Source organism: Malaya genurostris, chromosome 1, assembly GCF_030247185.1.
Source record: "Malaya genurostris strain Urasoe2022 chromosome 1, Malgen_1.1, whole genome shotgun sequence".
Classification (NCBI taxonomy): Eukaryota; Metazoa; Arthropoda; class Insecta; order Diptera; family Culicidae; genus Malaya; species Malaya genurostris.
This window is the reverse complement of record NC_080570.1, coordinates 24478867-24495022: the sequence shown is the minus strand read 5'-3', so window position 1 is coordinate 24495022 and position 16156 is coordinate 24478867. Positions and strand designations below refer to the sequence as shown.

Here is a 16156-nt window from a genome sequence, read left to right as displayed (position 1 = left end):
TAATTCTAATTTATGTAGCGTGAATCGATTCCCACCATGCAGGGTTTTTTTTATTCATATATCGCCTCGCAATGCGCTCTCGATGGTAGGTTAATAAATACAGGTTCAAATAATAGACTTTTCTCTTACCTGGGTCTAGCGTGCTGGGCGTGTTTGGTTTCGAATTCCTGCAGAAGCCGGATGGCTTCGGCCACCGAAGCCGGGTCGTCCTGGGGCCGAGCCTCGGTGAAGGAACTTAGGTTGAGCAGTAGAGTGCATACCATCAGGGCGACGAAGACCCGCTGGGAGAACGCGCAGGACGACGATGACGACGGGGAGGCCATTTCTCTTGTTGTTTTGGTGCGTGCCGCGGCGCTTTCCAGGTTGAGAATCTATAAATAAATACTGTTGGATTGCAAAAGGTAAGCGAAAAGTGCATACGCAGACGAAACAAAAAATAAAGAAAAAAAAAACATGCAATCATGTTTCATTTTTAAATTATAGTTTCAATGATATAATGGGTAAGCGTTGTGTAATCACAAATGGCGGGGTAAATTGCATCGGATCATTGAGTCAATAACGTTGAAATTCTCTTAACATCGGTGATTTATGGGATGTTGGTAAAGATCCTGGTCTGTGACAACACATTTTGGTTTTTTCATTTTGGTGATGACTCCAAATAGAGCGATTATGAATAATATATTTCATACAGGTAAAGCACCATAAGCATATTTACATTTCATTACAAAGCAGAATCACGTTGTAAATATCCGTCAGTTTGGCTGGTTCTCATGTGAGAAAACTGGAAGCAAATTTGCAATGACAGCGACTTGCACTTCCGAGGAGCCAACCATAAACGCTTAATCGTTTGGGTCAACAGATACCATCTGCAAGCTGGAAACTGTACAGATTCATTTTTATTAATAATCATATTTTTCAGCACCTGAAATAATTAATCCTTGGTCTGGCGAAAACGATGTTTGGCCCATCGGAGCACGACCACTCAACTCGCGAAGGGTAAATTAATTATGGCTCTCCCCGTTGGGATGCCTGACAAAGTCTGAAACGATGATTTTCCCGTAACCGGAGAACTGAAAACGTGGCTTATCACTGATTTCAGTGGTTGCTCATCTTTCCCCATTTGGGAATTGATACTCTCGTAGGTGGTCAGTTTCCAGTAGATAGTTTCGGAAGTCATATTTATGCAGCGGTACTCCCACTGTTCTTCTGTTCTGTTTATGTTTGTTGATGGAAAACGAGCAGAGATATGGAGATTGTTTTCAGAATAGATAGCAATCATATTGCTAGGCTCAAGCGATAACACATTCAATGTTTTTCCCCGAAGGTTTGGGTGATAAAATTGAAATCTCACAAACTTTTTCTTAGAATTGGTTTATTTTTATCATCACAACTACCTTCAATTTTTTTGAACAGTTCACATCGAGAAGGTCGGGTAAAATTTAATTGTCACCCGGTAGTGTCGGACCTAGGAGTAGCTGGCGGGCTTACAAAAAATCTGCCGGGCTGCAGACGACGAACGACGACTTTTAAAAATTAATATCGGTTCATCCGTTATGGTGAAGAGTTAATATTAAACTTAGTTTAACTTCTAATTAGGGCCTAACGAGGGAAATATTAGAAAGCCCTAGATGATGAGCTGGGATACAAAAAATGAAACATTTTTTTATTACGCTGGTAGAAGTCAGTAATGAATTACGCCCAGGGTCAAGCAGAATGGATGCTTTTTCGCATCTTTCAACACTAACAGTTGGTGGAATTTTAGGACAAAAATCATGAACAAATTCCGTAAGCTTTCGTTCATGAGCTTCCATGAGCAAGCATAAATTTTACTTCAATTTTCGACTGTTTCGCTTAAGTTCCAAAATGTTTTGAAATGACGGGTGTTTTTTTTTTACTCTATCGTCTGAATGTTTTTTTTGACAGTGTAAAGTGACGTCTCTACTCAGTAACCTTTTGGCAAATCATCGAGAACAACGCTTCCAAATCGTGGACATTTATTTTCCAAATCAATGTTCAATTAAAACTGCTTACAGCGCAAAATTCTCTTCAGTGATGGGGCACATTTTTAGTTGAATGGATACGTCACAAGCAAAATTTCCGTATTTGGGGCAAAGATAATCCACATGCCGTTCAAGAATTACCGATGCATCTCGATAAATGTACTGTTTGGTGTGGTCTATATGGACTGGAGTAATCATCGGTCCATATTTCGTTTAAAATGAGGAAGGACACTTCGTTACCGTGAGCCAAAAACGATACAGAATCATGATCAAAGAATTTTCGTTGCCAAATCTTCAGGATATGGATGTGAGCGAAATGTGGTTCCAACAGAATGGTGCCACTTGTCATGCTGCGGCTGAAACAGTAGACTTATGGAAAGAACATTTCGATAGTCCCACGACAAAAGGGCCTAACTGCAAATGAGAGCTTCTCTTTGTTTACTTTCTCTTTTGATTATTACGGAGCCATTAGTGCAATTTCTCAAAAGTTTCCATTATAAATCGAAAGCTTATGGTTTTACCTTGAAGGTCTTGCGAAGAGTAACGCGACAAATATAAAACCAGTGCGGTAAATCATGAAAGAAAAAGTAAACAAAGAGAAACTGTCATTTGCAGTTAGGTTCTTTTGTCGTGGGACTGTCGATTTCAACGACATTATATCGAGAAATGGATCGATGAATTGGCTTCCGCGTTCGTGTGATTTGACGCAACTCGATTACCGCCCTTATTCTGAATAACATCGAATCAATTTTACGATCGTATTTCATTTGTATTCTTAATAACGTTAGCAAAATCAAAGGTAGCTAGGATTCGATCGAAAAATCGATACGTCGTTATTCAGAATAAGGGCGTATATTTTGAGGGGATACGTGAAATCTTTGGTTTATGTGGATAAACCAGCAACGATTGATGCTTTGGTAGCCAATATTCAACGTGTTCAAATGCTAGTTGAAATTTTAGTGATAAAATTTACAGATACTTTTTAAGGTTCAAACAGGACTACCACGTTTGGCATAAAGCCGTTTGGCATAATACCGTTTGGCATAACGACATTTGGCATAATGATTATTTGGCATAATAATCATTTGGCATAACAGATGAACATGCTGCTTAATAGAAATTGTTCTAATTTACTGCAATTTTGAAAGGTCTAATGCGGCTACGCCTCATCGTTTTTAATGACCTGCTATCCGACCTCGCTGCCACTCGTTTGGACTTAACTAAGGGATAGCTCCTAACTTTGAGTAATCCGGGCAAACGCCCGCAACTAAACAAAGGTGATTCCTGCGAGGGCGCTGCCCCCCGTACCGGCCGGTGCTTCCGACGGCGGGTCGCCGGCGCACTCGCGGCCTTCGGCCGTCTCGACCCGAATCATCTATGACGAACAGAATATTGTTCTAGTACTAAGTGAGTTGCTTATATAAAATGATACTGTGCTATTTACTACAGAATTTTAATTATAAAAAATAATAATGCTATTTCACCTAATATTATCGAAATATTTGGACCGAATAAAAAATTCACATATTTCGTTCGAGTTTTCCTTGCATAACATAACTCGATCGAAACGCAAACGAAGATTTACAAATACAATACATGACCATTATGCCAAAAGACTATTATGCCAAAAGACTATTATGCCAAATAGCGTTATGCCAAACGGTATTATGCCAAATTACCTTATGCCAAACGGGCCGCCCCCGGTTCAAACAACACCATTCGAGAACCATAAGTCCACTAATATGCATTTATTGATTGAACAATTGTTGTTAACAAATGAATCAGCTCACTTTGACAAAACAATTCGCATAGCCCACGTATCGTTGAATTTCCGGTAATTAAATCCACAGTTAGACTTTAAACAATGCGAGAAAAATAATTGCCCTTATTCTGAATAATGATGTATTGATTTTTCAATCGAATGTAGTTCGATCGAATCGTAGCTACCTTTGATTTTGCTAGCGTTATTAGGAATACAAATGAAATACGATCGTAAAATCGATACGACGTTATTCAGAATAAGGGCAAATGTAAAACTAGTACTCAGATACGTCAGATTGTTTTTTTGAGACATTTCACTTGTACTATGTTTCTTCTGTCTACTTGAATTTGACTGTTTAAAGATGTTCGACCAAAATCTACGCACTAGTATTATGACTGTCATACACTTCTGAACTAAGTTAAGAACATGTTCAAAAGCGACTATGAAAATTAAGGGCTTAAAGAGGAGTCATCTTGCGAAAACATGAACAAAGGAAAATAACACTACGACAATAGACTGACACTCGCAACCCAAGTAACATTTTTAATATTAATAAATACTTGCAACAAAACTTCAAACTCCACGAAAGCCTACTGAAACCCACTATAAGAATATATTCTTGCCAAATGGACCCATTCTTCATAAGGTTTATAAAGCAAAGTGAAGAATCAGCATAAACCTAGGTTAAATCTCCAAATTGAAGAAAATTTTGAAACCAGCTTCACAATTAACGTTAAATTAATTCGGGTGGAATGAATTCCGCTATGAATAAACCGCTATTTTGATAATATTTTTCTTGAATGTGTGTGTGTCATGCCGGATTTGAACACAAACAGTAAGAATATATTAGATTTTAATTACGAGTTTGAGGCTTACGAACGTAAAAACTTCATGCGCTTTTTTTTATCGAAAATGTAAGGATAAAAATTAGAATTACAACTAATCGCCTTAAAATAAATACGGTTTTTGCGAAAGTCTGCATGATTTATTATTTGATTTTTCGTCATTTTCGTATAAATCTGTTTCGTGGTGTCAAAATTTGTACATACGTTCTGAAAATGAATCATAAAAGTTCACCATATTTTCTCGTTTTTGGAATTTCGAAGTTTATTTGATGTCAATAAATGCTACGGTATGGAACATCAAAATGGCGGCCATCAAATTTTCCTTAATGTAAATTTCACTCAACCTAAGAAATAATAGATCAAATAGCCCACAGCAAATGTGCTTTAGAACCATCGAGTTTGCTTTAAGTGAAACTGTCATCCAATGAACGCGCACACACGCAAAACTAGATTTATGAAAGAATTGAGCTGACAATAATGTTTTAAAGAAAATGTTTGGAAGCAATTTTAAGCGTGTATGCATGGTTTTATTGTTGTAGAATTTGTTTTATTTTTAATCCAGTTGTTAGTCTGAGTAAAGAGTTTCATAGAAGCTTTAAAAACTGTGATACGCTTGTCAAAATAGAAACTTATTATAGTTGTCATAAAACAGGTAGTGATTGAAACATCAATTACAAAACTTCTATAAATTATAATCAGAGCCATGTTTTCGTTTCTAGTGAAAGAAAAATAAACGACAAAATAAGAGAGAGCCTTCCAACGCGAGTATATCACCAGTTATTGCTTCTTATTCGTCGCTGCTTTTCGGGCAGTACTGGTCCAAAGTTCTGTCACGACTTTGAAGTTTAATGATGATTTGAAATTATCAATAAACAACCATCCTGTCGATAGAATATGTTTATTCTTTAAACATAAGCGAAGAAGAAGTTTTCACCGCCCTCAATGTTCCCAGTATACAAGCTTGGGTTGTTCCAGGGACTGTTATTACTTCGGAAACAATATGAAAAGTATACGCATAGTCTGTTATTGTAAGAGTCCAGCGAATAGTGAAGCCAAAACTCCCAATCGAACCGAATCAAAAATGAGCAAAGTAAATAAATACGATTTCGTGTCGAAAAATTCAAGAGTATTGTTATTAGTGAGAAATAGTTGATTTTGTTTACATAAATTCAATTGATTTCAGCTTAACTTTCAATACGGCATCTGGAAAATCTATACCAAATGATTACTTCACATCGCTTCGAAACCAACGATATTGTAATTTTCATTGGCGATTAGCAAAGACTGCGATGCAACAGAATTCCGCAAAGATAGCGCAACTGTCATTTGCATCGATTCAACCCTTTCGAGTCTAGAAGCCAGAAAATATTTTTAAAATTATACAACGCTTTTTGTGTTGTATTTTACATTCTTATATCTCAGTAAAGCGCATTCTATTGCCAATGTTAAGCATAATATGTAGCTGAGCTTGTCCGTAAACAACAAATATACAGAAATCAGTAAATCCGTTTGCTGAGATTTTGAACAGTGCACGATTAGAAACGATCGTGTAAATTTACATCTTCTAAGACCGACATATTCGAGCATCAAAAATGACTCATTTTCACAGTCGATCGAAAACAAGTTTCATTTCATATATTTTTAACTGCTGAAACATGTAAGTTCACGAGACTTCTTGAAAAGTGAGGTATGTTTGACGAACATTTAAATTAACAATTAAATCATTCTTGCGAAACGTGCCTTTTGAGCCAATTTGTTCCACCTATTGGTTCTGTATAGCACCGGCGACACAATTTCACATGTAGCTGAATACGAATCGGGCGAGAGAAGTAGATATCCGTGTTGCGCGAAAAGCTAAGTGGAATCAAAATGTTCTTTTTATATATACTTTTAATGTTTGTTTGTTTTCAGGTAAGAGGAGCACTAGAAACAAATGTTTTCATCTATGATATTTCTTTTCGGGATTTTTTAAAATTAAAGTGAGCATTAATAAAACACACTTATTTCCTAAACTTGGCTTTTGTGATTGGTATTATTTCATGCAATAATAGAACAAAATTTGATTCGATCCCGATCCCTTTTGCCGAGCTAACAGCAAAATTGCTACTGATAAGCTTGGCAATAGTTGACAGTTAGAAAACTGAGGATTGGCGAAATTTTCAGTAATTACATATTTTACCGAAACGTGCCAATCTCGGTAATTATTTCGCCGAAACTCAACAATAAAATTTAAGAGTGTAGAGTATATTACTTGTTGAAACTGTAGTTAACAGACGATTTATTTTCTGTTCTTTTTAATGATTGATATGAAAATTTTAATGCAATTGGCAGCGAGGGGATTGAAACATCTGTCCAACTTCTGGCAGAGATGCCAGGTAAAATTTTGCTCGACTGCATTCTAGAAATGCTCCAATGCAAAAGTCAAATTTTGTAAGTATGACGAGAAAAAAGTAACAAAAAGACCAACGCAATATTTAAAGTCTGTAAATTGGACGATTGTCCATGAAAACTTCGAAAAATTCCAAAACTGCTTACAAACGAAATCGGCAAAATTTACATATAAATCTGGCGTATTCTAAATTCTAAAACTGAATACAGAATCTGGATTTTGGTCCACCTGAATTCTGAACTTAATATTAGGATAAGAATTTCGTTTCAGAAATTTGTTCCAGATTACAGGCTCAAAAACTAAAACCAAGACTCTCGAATTGAATTCTAATTCTGAAACTGGTATCTTGACAAGATTTTGGAACTGAATTTAGTTCTTCAATTTATGTTCCGAATTTTAATCAGGGATCCTAATTTCGGATTTCAATTCAGAATTCCGGAACAAAATTCAGGATGTGAATTTTAGATCTGGATTCTAGAACTAAATGTTAGATCGGAACTCTGAACCTAAATTTTTGTACTGACTACTGAGCCAGAATTTAATTTCTGAATCCAGTTCCATAACCTAATACCTGAATCCATTTTCAGAACTTAATTCCTAAATTCAGTTTCAGTAGTAATTTCAATAATTCAAGCTGCCTGCAAGAGTTAAATTCCTAACTTGAATTCTGGACTTAAATTTTGGAACTGAATTCAGTTCCTTGATTCATGTGTGGAATCCAAGCTCATAATTTTGTTCTAGAATGTCTGGATTCTGGAAATGATTCATTAGCTGAATTCCGAATTCCGAACAAGAATTTTGCAATTGAACTCAGATCCTGTGCCATATTTCGAATATAATTCTTGAATTCAGTTTTGGTTCCTAAATCCTGGTCCAGAATATTGGTTCTGTTGTAGATAAATAAATGATGGCAAAAAGGACTCAACAGTTAGTAAACATCGGATAAATTCCGCAAATCGATTCTTTTTTGAAGCTCATTACCCATTAGCTCAAATTCAGGCCCGTACTCCGGGATAAAAAATAGTTGATTATAAGTTTTCTCCCATTTTCAGTTGTTTGATGATTGAAGTTTTCAACTGCCGGAATTCAAAACAATGGAGGGGGACGGGTATAGCGTGATGGGTGAGTCGATGCCTTTCACGTAGCCCACCTGGGTTCGATTCCCAACCCCGCACATAGGGTCAGAAGGTTTTTTTGGCCCGAAGAGGTGAATGACCTCTATAATCGAAACAAAAAAAAAACAATGGAGTATGGACTCATGACTTCTACTTTCTACGCTAACAGGAATTTCAGGAAAGGCTAAGAAAACCAGGTACATTTACATGTTCCACCTATTTAAAGGAAAGGGCATCCGAAGTGTGCTCGCGTTCAGGGTTCTGGGCCGAAGTCAGTAGGCAAGCTGCACTCATTGGCAGGATATTCTATTCTTTTGAAGAATCTCGCCTAAAATATGGCGTGTGCACGCAGCACTAATCCAACTTAATTTACATGGCTGAAAATTGATATTTCATTAATTTTGTTTAAGGAGTTGCAAGGCATTCTGGCGGGTAACTGCGCCTTTTCGCACAGATCATTTCGTCGAACAAAAAAAAACTGAAGGCATTTTGTTCACCAGTTACTTAGTCAAGAGTCATTGCACCAAAAGCCGGTTTACCGAAAGTTACTTAGTCGAATTTTATTTCGCTTTAGGTAATTTGCCCGAATTGCTGTATTAATGAAAATCGTTTCATCAATTTCTTGAAATTAGGAACTAGGAATTAAAAAATCGAAATTGTAAATAGGAACACCAAATGACTAAATCAAAATTCAAAATCAGGAACTGAAACTTGTTAAATAGAAAAATTAGAAAATAAAAATTTGGGAATTTAAAACATGATTTACAAATTCCAGATAAGGAATAAAAATTCAATTACGAGGAAGTAAGAAGTCAAATATAAGAAATCGGAAGCCAGAAATCGGACATTTGAATATAGAAATTTCAACCAAGAAAATAGAACCGAAGGTTAGAAAAAAATCGTACATCAAGGAAGAATTCCTAGATTAAAAATAAAATTTAATGATAGTAATAAGTATTATTGAAATTACGGTATTCAAAACAAAAATACAAACACTTGAAAATATGAAAAACAAATGGGCGTTGAATAAAAACCGTTTTTTTTTTTTTTTTTATTCAATATTATAATACAATTTTAAGGCACACTGCTTAAGCTCTAAGATGCCAAGGGTATTTACTAATCTTAATTACGACTATATTAAAACTAGAATAGTATCATTATGTAATGCCGGTGAATTGGATATTGCATGAGGGTCTCCCATATGGCGTTTGCAAATGTCCATGTTGGCCGCATCCTTCGGTCCGTGTGGGTCCGCGGGAAACACCCCCAGACTACGAAGGCCCGGCGGGTGGCCCGCATGCTGGTCATCGTCTGGAGCGTAGGACCGTAGGCGGTGATGGTGATGTTACGAAGAGATGAGAAAATAAAAAAGTAAATATTGTGAAAACCGAGGTAAATAGGGGGTATGGAAACAAAATGTCTGAAAACTACAGAGATCTAATTAGTTGCCATCGAGATGGTGAAGAGACATGGAAGGGGGGAACGAAAAGTTAGTGACAAAAAAAGATCTTGTTAGTTCCAATGAAGATGGTGGACAGGGACGGTGATCGAGAGAATCGGGCGGATGTTAGTGTCGAACCTGTAGGTGGAGATTATACTTTCTGAGCGAGGTATAACAGATTACACTTGGATATTAATGTGTTTGAGGTACTGGTATATAAGAAGCATATAAGAGATATCCCGACTAGCCAACACATCTCGGACCGGAACTTCAGGTGGTCTACCTCGGGCCCTTAGGGAGTCCTTTAATAAAGACCTGGCGTCACGATACTCCGTACACGTCCATACGACATGCTCGATGTCCTGATAACCGTCACCACAAGCGCAGAGACCGCTCTCCACGATTCCAATACGCCGGAGATGCGCGTTGAAGGTGTAATGGTTTGACATGAGCCGAGACATTACACGAATGAAGTCACGACTCACGTTCATCCCCCTGAACCAAGGTTTCGTCGATACCCTAGGGATAATGGAATGCAGCCATCGTCCCAGTTCGCCATTGCTCCATGAAGTTTGCCAACTTTCGAGAGTTTTCTGACGAGAGATACTGAAAAATTCATTGAAGCAGATTGGTCTTTCATAAATATCACCTTCTAATGCGCCCACCTTAGCCAATGAGTCTGCCTTTTCATTGCCTGGAATGGAACAATGCGAAGGGACCCAGACTAACGATATTAAAAAAGACCGTTCAGATAAAGTTCTCAAATGTTCCCGTATTTTCCCCAGGAAATATGGGGGATACTTTCCTGGCTTCACTGCGCGGAGAGCTTCTATTGAACTTAGACTGTCCGTGACAATGAAGTAATGGTCTTTGGGCAAGGTTTCAATGATCTCGAGGGTGTACTGAATAGCAGCTAATTCTGCGACGTAGACTGAAGCCGGATCACTGAGTTTGTACGAAGCGGTGATGTTCTGATTGAAGATTCCGAAGCCTGTGGACCTGTTGATGTTTGATCCGTCAGTGTAAAACATCTTTTCACAGTTGACTGTTCTAAATTTATTATAAAAAATATTTGGGGCCACTTGAGGGCGCACGTGATCCGGAATTCCACGAATTTCTTCTCTCATGGATGTGTCGAAAAACACAGTAGAATTAGTAGTATCCAAGAAATGAGCACGGTTGGAAACAAACGAAGAAGGATTAATATTCTGAGCCATGTAATCAAAATACAAGGACATAAAACGGGTCTGAGAATTGAGTTCGACAAGCCTTTCGAAGTTTTCAATCACCATCGGATTCAAGATATCGCATCGGATTAGCAATCGATATGAGAGATCCCAGAATCGGTTTTTCAACGGTAAGACGCCCGCGAGCACTTCGAGACTCATCGTATGAGTCGACTGCATGCAACCTAAGGCAATACGCAAACAACGATACTGAATTCTTTCCAGTTTAATGAAATGGGTGTTCGCGGCGGATCGGAAGCAGAAGCATCCATATTCCATTACGGACAATATCGTTGTTTGGTACAGCCTGATCAGGTCTCCTGGGTTTGCACCCCACCAAGTTCCGGTTATTGTGCGAAGAAAATTGATTCTCTGCTGGCATTTTTGTTTCAGATATCTAATGTGACATCCCCAGGTGCCTTTGGAGTCGAACCAGACCCCGAGATATTTAAATGTGAAGGCCTGAGCTATGGTTTCACCCCCTAGTTGAAGCTGTAATTGTGCTGGTTCTCGCTTTCTTGAAAATACGACCAGCTCAGTTTTCTCCGTAGAGAACTCGATACCCATTTGAAGAGCCCATGTCGACAAGTTGTCGAGGGTATCTTGTAATGGTCCTTGGAGATCGGTAGCTTTGGGTCCTATAATGGACACAACGCTGTCGTCGGCAAGTTGTCTTAGCGTGCAAGATGTGTTGATACATTCATCAATGTTGTTTACGTAAAAGTTGTATAAAAGGGGGCTTAAGCATGAGCCCTGAGGAAGACCCATGTAACTGAATCGTATTGTCGACAAATCACCATGTGCAAAATACATGTGTTTCTCGGACAATAGATTATGTAAAAAGGTGTTCAAAACCGGCGAAAGACCATGCTGGTGCAGCTTCTTAGATAGGATATTTATAGAAACTGAATCAAAAGCCCCCTTGATATCTAGAAATACTGATGCCATTTGTTCTTTACGAGCAAATGCCATTTGAATTTCGGTTGAGAGCAACGCAAGACAATCGTTCGTTCCTTTACCCCTGCGGAAGCCGAATTGTGTATCTGAAAGTAAACCATTAGTCTCGACCCAATTGTCTAGACGGAAGAGAATCATTTTTTCGAACAACTTCCGGATACAGGAAAGCATAGCAATCGGCCGATACGAATTGTGATCGGAGGCTGGTTTCCCAGGTTTTTGAATGGCGATAACTCTCACTTGTCTCCAGTCGTGTGGAACAATATTACCCTCGAGGAGCTTGTTAAACAAATTCAGCAAGCGCCTTTTGGCAGAGTCAGGAAGATTTTTCAACAAGTTGAATTTAATTCTGTCTAGCCCCGGGGCCTTATTGTTACACGACAAGAGCGCAAGTGAGAACTCTACCATCGAAAACGGTGTTTCGTTTGTATTCGAAGTCGCGGCGCGGGATATCTTCTGTTCCGGAACAGAATCAGGACATACTTTTTTAGCGAAATCGAATATCCAGCGGTTAGAATATTCCTCGCTTTCGTTCGTTGTGTTTTGGTTGCGCATTCGTCGGGCTGTGTTCCAAAGAGTGCTCATCGATGTTTCTTTTGTTAATCCGTCAACAAACCGTCGCCAGTAACCTAGTTTCTTTGCTTTAACTAAGTTCTTCATTTGCTTATCTAGCGCTGCGTAATTTCTATAATTATCAGGTGTTCCATATTTTCTGAACTTTTTGAATGCTAAAGATCTTTCCGCATTCAGTGATGAGCACTCTTTGTCCCACCACGGGTTGGGAGGACGAATGTTAGTATTCGCGCCGGGTATACGTTTCGTCTGAGCTTGAATCGCAGTGTCGAGAATCAAGCCAGCCATAAACGTATACTCTTCCTCCGGAGGAAGTTCTTGTGTTGTTTCTAGTTTCTCAGATATCGATATTGCGTAGCATTTCCAATCAATATTTCGTGTGAGGTCATACAAAACATTGATTGTTTCCGATGGTCTTAATCCGCTGGCGATTGAAATTACGATAGGCAGATGATCGCTACCGTGGGGATCAGGGATTACCTTCCACGTGCAATCCAACCGTAGCGATGTCGAGCAGAGGGATAAGTCCAGCGCACTTGGTCTTGCTGGTGGTGCGGGAATTCGTGTCATTTCTCCCGTATTCAAGATTGTCATATTGAAGTTGTCGCAAATATCATGGATCATAGCTGATCTGTTATCATCATGAAGACAACCCCATCCCGCACCGTGAGAGTTAAAGTCTCCTAAAACTAACGTCGGTGCGGGAAGAAGTTGCATGATACTGCTGAGCCAGTGGTACCCAACTGAGGCTCTAGGGGGAATATAGATGGAAGCAATACAAAGGTCCTTGCCTTTAATTGTGACATGACATGCGACAACTTCAATACCTGATATCGAGGGGAGGTTAATTCGAAAGAAGGAATAGCACTTTTTGATCCCCAAAAGTACTCCTCCGTAGGGATTATCTCGATCCAGGCGAATAATGTTAAAATCGTGGAAGTTTAGTGATACATCAGAAGTTAACCAAGTTTCGCACAATGCAAATGCGTCACATTTCAGATTATTTACTAAGTATTTAAAAGGATCTATTTTCGGGATGATACTTCTACAGTTCCACTGTAAAACAGTGATCGAATCCTTGACCTCGTTCGAAAAATTAGCCATCGAAGGAAACGATTGCTGAGAGGAGGGGCCATTTTGCAGTCAGCTGCATCAAAAACATTTGATAAAAACCGTTCTTAATCCACCTAGTGGTGTGATAATGCCTTTCTCTTTATTCAAAACAGTCTCTTAAAAATATTTTTCATCTTTTTATTAAATTATTTCGGACACTAATTTGCACTCATTTTTGAAACCAATTGATTCAGATTGATTCGAGTAGTTCACAAAAGCATGCTTCAGTGTTTGTGTCACATATTAGGCATCATTTTTCTAACCAAGCGATTGATTTGCGTTGCCTATTCGTATGAGAAGAGTGATGCTAATCTAAAAACCTGTTTTAATCCACCTAGTAATGATGCCTTTCTCGTATCAATCATACTACCATATATATTTTCTTCGATTCTTGAAAGAAGAACCGAAATCGGTTTGTTTGGCCGTCTACTGACAAAACCTGTAGGCAGATTTGAGGTCTATCTAATGGCGTTTTTCATTGAGTGGTGGCGTGGATTGCTCTGGTTTTGCACTTTCGAGCAGAAATGGCAATGAAACACCGTCAAAATATTGCATTTCTGCTCGAAAGTGCAAAATCAGAGCAATCCACGCCACCAGTCTTTTTCAATGAAAAACGGCATAAATAATTGTTTACATTTTTTACCCTTTTCAATGATGGTATGAAATTTTTAACAGACATTGCACTATATTTCCGGATCTGGAGGTCGGATCCGGATGAAATTCAGGAATTTAGTATGGGACCTAAGGACCTTTTATTTGAATCTAAGTTTGTGAAAATCGATTTAGCCATCTGCAAAAAAAAGTTGGTGCACTTATTTTCACAATTTTTGCACATTTTACCCCATAATTTCGGAACCAGAAATGAAATTTCCGAAATCGAAAAAAAAAATGTTTTGATGCTAAAAGTTTTAGAATTTCATGAAACGTCGAGATTTAGTGTCATCCCGAAGAAATTTTGAAAAAAATCGACTTTCTGGGACTTAGAAAAAATATCAAAAAGTCCCAGAAAGACGATTTTTTCAAAAAAAAAATTTTTTTTTGAGATTATACTAAATCTCCACGTTTCATGCAATTCTAAGACGTTTGACATCAAATTTTTTTTTTTCAATTTCGGAAATCTCATGGTGATTTTTCAAGATCGAAAATTTTCAAATCGAAAATTTTGTATGGGGACTTTTTTCGAGGTGCTTAATCCTTTGAACAATAGCGCTTTACGAAATTAGAGGTGATCACAAAATATTGGCACCCTTATATACATTAGAGCGTTAAAAAACAACGTGTTTTGTCGGTTACGTCACTTATACCATTATATTTCCGGAACCAAAAGTCACAGCCATTTGGTCTTCGAACTTGATCAAGGGTCCGATAGTTGCTTTCAAACGAGCATAAGTTTGTTCAAATCGGTTCAGCCATCTCTGAGAAAATTGAGCGTGTATAAATATCTTCGAAAAGTGCACACACACAGACATTTTCCGATCTCGTCGAACTGAGTCGAATGGTATAATAACACTATGGGTCTCCGAGGCTCCGTTCGAAAGTCGGGTTTTCCAGCAATTCTAATACCTTTCTTTAGAGAAAGGAAAAAAATGAAATTTGATACTGGAAATATAATGTATTAAGTCAGGAATCAAAAAACAGGAACTGGAACCAAATCTCGGCAAAGTTTTGCCGAAGTTCGGGGAAAGAATCTAATTGTGTATTTTTACTAACAAACGTTTCCGATTTGATGTGTTCCACAAATTTGATCACACTCGATTCAACCTAGTGTAGACCCGGGGTTGGAAGGTCGATTTTTTTTCACCACATTTGACTTTTAATAACTTTTTCCCTGATTTTTCTTCAAGAATGAAAAAAATCATATGCGCTTAAAAGTTAAATCTTCATGATAACAAAATTCAAATTTCAATGAAATTCTAAGCCAAAGTCCAGGGCCGTCTCAAGGTTTATTTTTGGTGTAAGCAAATTTCGTTTGCCAAAATCGCACATTTCACTTTTCACCTTAAGGAAAAGACGTTTTTTTCAAGTTTCTGAATTTCGGCGCCCGCTTGTTCTTGGCCCTAGGCCCTGCTAAAATCTATTAAGTGGTATTAAAGCCTTAAAGAAAATTCTCAAAAAAAAAACATAATTTTGGAAAGAGAAAGTATACTAAACACTTTCAGTTCCATTCACTAGATTAGTTCTATTTTGTGTTGCTAGTTTCATCGATGTTGAATTTGTCAAACTTTGAAATTTCACGAGTAAGGTTTCAAAACTCAATCTTCACACCACAGAATACGTACCTGGCACCAACAAAATGGGAAATTATCCGTATCACTTGTTGCTTCTGTCCTACGGAAACGGACACAAACTGTTGGCTAATTTGAATTATTTCACTTTCCGATTCCGAACTTCTGTCAACAAATGTTTCGCTCACTGGAGAAATTTGCTGCACCAAAAAAAGAATTTCCACCTGTCACCTGGTCAAGACACACGATAACTTCCACTCGAAATCCGTGCAGATTTGGAACTGTCGCCGGCGGTGGTTCCCGGTTGTGCTTTTATACAGGTTTTTCCCCCCAAAGTGCGCAGACTTTTCCCTGCTGCAGTGACGAGCAGCCGGCCGACCGACAGAATAAAGAAGCAGGATATGAATGGTGGGAAAACCTTCGCCCAACACCGATGACAAACGTCACCGTTTAGCGGGGGCTGCTCCTCGTTCTTCTGGGTTCGGTTCGGGCCAGCGAAAAATGGATCAC

At 38.3% G+C, this 16156-nt stretch overlaps 1 protein-coding gene across 2 annotated transcripts in view; it reads right to left on the bottom strand.

Annotated features, from left to right (window-relative positions):
• Positions 1–15922, bottom strand: part of LOC131435161 (neuropeptide F-like) — a 51825-nt gene extending 35903 nt beyond the window's left edge. For both annotated transcript variants that reach the window (XM_058602769.1, XM_058602778.1), the window contains exons 1-2: positions 15701–15922; positions 130–384 (exon numbers count right to left, since the gene is read on the bottom strand). In XM_058602769.1, the coding sequence (XP_058458752.1) occupies positions 130–323 (194 nt within the window). In that variant the 5' untranslated portion in view covers positions 324–384; positions 15701–15922. The remainder of the gene's footprint in view (positions 1–129; positions 385–15700) is intronic.
• Positions 15923–16156: the final 234 nt, after the last annotated feature.